The 6,336-nt window shown below is 50.9% G+C and overlaps 1 protein-coding gene across 2 annotated transcripts in view; it reads left to right on the forward strand.

The window, feature by feature from the left end:
- Positions 1 to 6,336, forward strand: part of Coq8b (coenzyme Q8B) — a 21,987-nt gene that overhangs the window by 5,913 nt on the left and 9,738 nt on the right. For both annotated transcript variants that reach the window (XM_005371584.2, XM_013355332.2), the window contains exons 6-10: positions 280 to 402; positions 537 to 622; positions 1,842 to 1,982; positions 2,072 to 2,153; positions 3,232 to 3,325. In XM_005371584.2, coding sequence (XP_005371641.1) covers positions 280 to 402; positions 537 to 622; positions 1,842 to 1,982; positions 2,072 to 2,153; positions 3,232 to 3,325 — 526 coding nt within the window. The remainder of the gene's footprint in view (positions 1 to 279; positions 403 to 536; positions 623 to 1,841; positions 1,983 to 2,071; positions 2,154 to 3,231; positions 3,326 to 6,336) is intronic.

Raw genomic sequence — 6,336 nt, forward strand, 5'->3', positions numbered from 1 at the left:
GTTATTATTTCTTACCTGTAATATCAGCACTCAGGAAGCAGAGGCAGAAGGATTTTATGAGTTTGAGGCTATCCTGGGCTACATTGTAAATTTAAAAAAAACCTGACCTTTAGTCCCAGCACTCAGGGGTAAAGACAAAGAGATCTCTGTGAGTTCGAGGCCAGCCTGGGCTGTTACACAGAGAAACTCTGTCTTGAAAAGTGAAAAACCAACCAACCAGCAGCAGAAAAGCAAGGTTCTTTCTGTGCACCTGTTACTGATGCTTACCTCTCTCAACAGACGGTGGCTCTGGACTGGGCTCCAGCCCGTTCCTTTCTGAGGCCAACGCTGAGAGGATCGTGCAAACCTTATGTACAGTCCGGGGGGCTGCTCTCAAGATCGGACAGATGTTCAGCATCCAGGGTACAGCCTGACCCTCAACCCCCGACCTTTGACCTCATTCCCACCCCACCCAGCAGCCGGCCCTGAATTCAGGAGTTCACATGGAACCCCTCTTTGTCTCCCTCACTATTCCCCTCATCCCACTGTCTCCCAAGACAACAGCTTCATCAGCCCCCAGCTGCAGCGAATCTTTGAGAGAGTCCGCCAGAGTGCTGACTTCATGCCCCGCTGGCAGATGCTGGTGAGTATCCTGTTTGGGACAATGGTGGCTTGGTAGCCCTTTTCAGTGGATTGCATAGATCGACATATAATCTATAAAGCCCTTAGTCTATATTGCATAGACAGGCATAAGCCTGTCCCTGTCACTCCATGAGAGACATGCAAGTTTGAGCTGTGGTTAACTAAAGGAGCTCATGCTAGGACGTGGTGGCGTACACTATTCTAGCACTTAGAGATAGATGCAGTAGGATCAGGAGTTCAAGGTCATCCTGAGCTCTGTAGAGAATCCCAGGCCAGCCTGGGCTACCTTAGACCTTGCCTCACACAAACAAAGAAATTCGAAGGATGGGCTGGAGAGATGGCTCAGAGGTTAAGAGCATTGCCTGCTCTAACAAAGGTCCTGAGTTCAATTCCCAGCAACCACATGGTGGCTCACAACCATCTATAATGGGGTCTGGTGTCCTCTTCTGGCCAGCAGGCATACACACAGACAGAATATTGTATACATAATAAATAAATAAATATTTAAAAAAAAAAAGAAATTCGAAGGAGACTTTGTCCGTAAATAGGATAGCGTAATACCTAGCACTGAGCCGTTCTATAACTATATGGGGGCATAGGCGTCAGCCACCTAGCTGCCTGCTCTCTGGTCTGCTGCTTATTACGTGACCTGGGTAGTCACTGTGGCTCTGTGAGCCACTCTAACAACCATGCCAGGACCAAAGGAAACCCGACTTCATTATCACTTTATGACTTAATGATATGGAAATCCAATAAGGAATGCTATTAGTCTTCATTAACAATCCCCCTGGGCGGTGGTGGTGCCTGCCCTTAATCCCAGCACTCAGAAGCAGAGGCAGGTGGATCTCTGAGTTCAAGGCCAGCCTGGTCTACAGAGAGAGTGGCAGGCCAGTCAGGATTTCACGGGGAGACCCTGCCTTGGAAACACAGGAACAGCAATGTTGCTGTTCCTTCTTTGGAACTCTGAGTCTTAGGAGTTCCTTCTTACATCCCTTAGTAAATCTACATTTGCTTCCTCTACTCAAACACAGACTGAATAATTGCATCTGGCTGGTCCCTCACCTGGGCAAGAGGCTTCCCCTGAGCCTTGGTTTTCACATCTGTAAGATGATGTGTCAGCGGAAGGTGAGCCCCAGGCTCGCTAACACAAGTGCTCGGTACAGGGAATGAACTTCGCTGACTGGAACCATGATGGTAACTGTCATGCTCACTTCCTTCAGAGAGTTCTAGAAGAAGAGCTGGGCAAGGACTGGCAGGACAAGGTGGCCTCTCTGGAGGAAGTGCCCTTTGCTGCTGCTTCCATTGGGCAGGTACACCAAGGTGTGCTAAAGGATGGGACTGAGGTAGCTGTGAAGATCCAGGTGAGTGGGGAGACTGCGTGGGGTCAGGGGTGGGCATGGTGCTGTCCCTGAGGCACGTGTGACTCCCTACCCCTCCTTCCTCCTGACAGTACCCAGGTGTTGCCCAGAGCATCCAGAGTGATGTGCAGAACCTGCTGGCCCTGCTCAAGATGAGTGTGGGCCTACCAGAGGGTGAGGTGCCCCGTCTGTCCCCACCAAGGGAGAGGAAGTGGGGCCAGCCTGGGACAGCATTGTGGGTGTACATACATCGCGTGGGTGACAGGAGGGGAAGCTCAGCGAGGATGAGTGGATGTGACATACAAAGAGACAAGTTCAGACAAACGTACAGACAGACAGGCAGACTGGTGTGCAGGGTGCCACAGAAGCAGAGAGAGGCGGGCAGTCCTGTTTGTGTTGTGTCACGTGAGGGATCACCTGTAGAAGACAGAGCAAGTGTGTTCCTGGGCAAGAAAGGCGGTAGAGAGAGGTAGACAGGTCTAGAAGCGAGATGAGAGGCAGAGGGCAATGTGAGGTTTATTTTAAACAGAAGGCGGAGACGATGGCCGGGGATGTAGCTCAGTACAGTGTTTGTCCGGCACGCACAATTCCCTGGGCTGAGAGCTCTGATACCCAATAGGGTGTGGTAGGGCATACAGCACCCCCACACCGGGGGGGGGGGAGCAGACGTTCAGGGCCATCCTTAGCTAACAGCAATTGAAAAGAAGTGCTTGAGGCCTGTGGCAGCTCTCACTAGAGTCAAGCCCAGGCCTCAGACTTTCACAGAGACCACCACAGCGGGAGGGGGGGGGGGTAGACAGAGGGTAGGTGGCTCCGAGATGAGGTGGGTAACCTGGGTCTGGTGGCTCACAATTATAATCCCAGCACAGGGAATCTGAGGCAGGAGGATTGCTGAGAGTTGGGGTCAAGCCAGGACTTTACAGAGAAACCCTGTCACAGATGCACAGGCAAGCAGAGAAGCATGTCTGTAATCCCCAGATATGGGAGCTGGGAGCAGGAGGATCAGGGGTTCAGGGTCAACCTTGGCTACATATTGAGTTGGAGGCTAGCCTGAGCTACATGAGAGCCTGCCCTAAAAAAAAAAAAAAAAGGGAATAAAAGTCTAGAACAGAGGTGCATGGGACAGTGAGAGCCGTAGAAAGAGAAATATATAAGGACCAGAGAAGCAGAGAAGACAGGAACACATAGGAGCCTGAGCGTTCTGGCAGGGGATGGGTGACCATCCTCAACTGCTGTCCCTCACACCACCCAGGGCTGTTTGCTGAGCAGAGCCTGCAGGCCTTGCAGCAAGAGCTGGCTTGGGAGTGTGACTACCGAAGAGAGGCTGCTTGTGCCCAGACATTCAGGTAAGCTGACGTCCCCCGCAGGCTCCAGGGGAACCGGGCTGGGCTGGATGTGATACTGCAGACTCTTCTTCCTTCGGTTCTTTTATCTCTCCATCCATTTCTTGCTATTGCATGTTCTCTGGGGGCCTGTGCAGGTCACTTCTCTCAGGGTCACAACCACATGGTGGCTCACAACCATCTGTAATGAGTATAACGAGATCTGCTGCCTTCTTCTGGTGTGCAGGCATTCATGCAGGCAGAACACTGTAGACATACTGAATAAATGAATCTTTAAAAACAATAGCATCTGGGAAGGTCTCACTGGGCAGTTCCTGCTGGCCTGGACCTTGGACTTACAGAATACAGCTCCACCTTTGTCTCCCAAGTACTGAATTTAAAGGAATGTGCCACCAGGCCAGCTCAACTTTCATTAATTTTAATTTTCATTTTACAGCAGGCGTGATGATGTTTACCTGTAATCTTATCACTTGGCAGTCAGGGGCAGGTGGATCTCAGTAAGTTCAAGGCCAGCCTCATCTACAAAGGGAGTTCCAGGCCAGCCAGGGCTACAAAATGAGACCTTGTTTCAAAACGACAACAAAAACTCGAAAAAATTTTTAGTTTGTTTTATGTATGAATTTTTTTTTGCCTGCACTGTCTGTGCACCACATGCATGCAGTGCCCACAGGCACCAGAAGAGGGCGTTGGATCCCCAGGAACAGGATTATAGCTGGCTATGAGCCACCAGGAGGATGCTGGGAACCAAGTCTGGATCTTCGGGAAGAGCAGCACTGATCTCTTGCTGAAGCTAGAACTCCCTGATTTGACTAGACTGGCTGGCCGCAGACCCCAGGGGTGCTCCTGTATCTGTCTCCTTGGTGCCGGGATGACAGGCACAGACTGTCATTTGTTGCTGTTTGCATGGTCCTCATGCTGTGCAGCAAGCAGTTTACCCAATGAGCCGTGTCCTCAGCTCCATCCCTATCATCGGCCTCCTTGATTAATTCCGTGTGGACGTTTATATTGTATACCATCAGAATTTTATTCCAGAATGCTCAGAGCACCAATGTGTACAAGCTTTAACCTAGAAACGTAAATCTATCAAATCTGTTCAGCAAGGTGGATAAATAAGTTACGGTGTTTTTGTTTTTGAGATATGTCTCACTGTGTATCCCTGGCTGGTCTCAAGCTTGCTCCAGTCATTCCGATTCTGCCTCCCAAGTGCTGGGATTACAGGTGTGCCCCATTCCTGGCTTTTATGGTGTTTTCAATATTACTGGTTGACTCATTTAATTATTTTGAGTATATGTGAGACTTTGGATTCTGCTGAAGCTGGAATTACAGGCAGTTGTGACCCTCCTAATGTGAGTACTGGGGACAGAGCTTGAGTCCTGGAAGAACAGCAAACATGCTCCAACTGCTGAGCCATCTCTCTAGCCAGCCCCGCCCCCTTATCTTTTGAGACAGGATCTCAATGTGTAGCTGAGCTGGTCTCAAGACTCAGTGTGTGGCTGTGTTGGCTTTGTACTCCTGATCCTGCGGCCTCCAGCTCCCACTGGATGCATATGCCGCCACATCCGGGTCTCTGTGGCTACAGACCAGTGCGCTTCTGTCCTGGATTAAGGACAACTCTAGTCGGAGGGTGAAGCTCAGTTGGTGTTTGCGCACACATCATGCTCTGGCTTTAACCCCAGTACCACACATACCAGGTGTGGTGGCTAAGGCCCACAATCCTAGTGCTGGGAGGTGGAGGCTGGAAGGTTAGAAATTCAAGGTCATCCTCTGCAACACAGCTAAGTCTGAGGCAGCCTGAGCTATGGAGACACCATCCCAAAAAACAAAACAACAAAAAGACAAAAAGCAAGAGACACCTTGAGAGAAAACTCTACAGTGTAGCTCACAAGTCCGCTATGACTCCCAACATGCCAAGCTCAGGGCCGGGGGAGGAGACAGTCCAGACAGACAGCAGTCATCCAAACCTGTGTCCTGGACCCCGATGACTATGGGATTCAGTCTCAGGCCAGCCCTCACCAGGCTGTGTGGCCTGATTCTGTACAGCGGCCTCGGGAGAGCATTCCCATAGGGGAGGTGTGCTGATTAAATGCCTGGCTCTTGAGAAGTCGGGCCAGTATCAGAGACCACACAAACTAGGGCTAAACCAGCCCAGAGTGGGACCCTGTGGAGCAGGTCAGAGCAGCCCCACCTAGGATCTCCCAAAGCCTGCCCCTGGTGCCTGCTCATCTGCCTGTCCCCAACGTCCCCACGGGTCCTCATTTATCCTCTTTGCCCCCTGGTCTACCTGGACACTTGTGGTTCAGCTTATCACTTCTGTTGGCCGAGGCTGGCGCTGTCACCTCCCATCCACCTGGCCAGCACTGTCCAGTATCAAAACACACAGAGAACTTTACCGTTATTGGGAAGGTGATATGTGTACATGTGTGTTTGTGTGTGTGTGAGGCATGTGGAGGCCAGAAAACAACCCGAGTTATGTTCCAACAGAACCTTTCTCTGGCCCAGAACTGAATGGCCATTGCACAGGCTGCTTCCCCATGTCTGGGATTACAGTTGTGTGCACCACACCCAGCTTTCCCCCCATGGATTCTGGTGACAAAACTTGGGTTTTCATGCTTATGTGGTAAGCATTTTATTCATGGAGGTAACTCCTTGACCTTTCATTGTTTGTTTGGGGGCTAGAATGCCATGTAGCCCAGACTAGCCTCAAACTCCCTATGTGCTAAGGATGCCCTTGAATTCCACTTCTCTATGCTAGGACTATAAGCATGCACATCACACCCAGGTCTCAGTGGCTGACTATGACACGGAGCATTACCACTGTGACATTGCAACTGTCAACCTGCTGAAATCACTAGACACTCCTGGAGGGAAGCGTATGTGTACCACGCTAGGCACTCCTGGAGGGAAGCGTATGTGTACCACGCTAGGCACTCCTGGAGGGAAGCGTATGTGTACCACGCTAGGTACTCCTGGGAGGGAAGCGTATGTGTACCATGCTAGGCACTCCTGGAGGGAAG

Source organism: Microtus ochrogaster, unplaced genomic scaffold, assembly GCF_000317375.1.
Source record: "Microtus ochrogaster isolate Prairie Vole_2 unplaced genomic scaffold, MicOch1.0 UNK115, whole genome shotgun sequence".
NCBI classification, from domain to species: Eukaryota; Metazoa; Chordata; class Mammalia; order Rodentia; family Cricetidae; genus Microtus; species Microtus ochrogaster.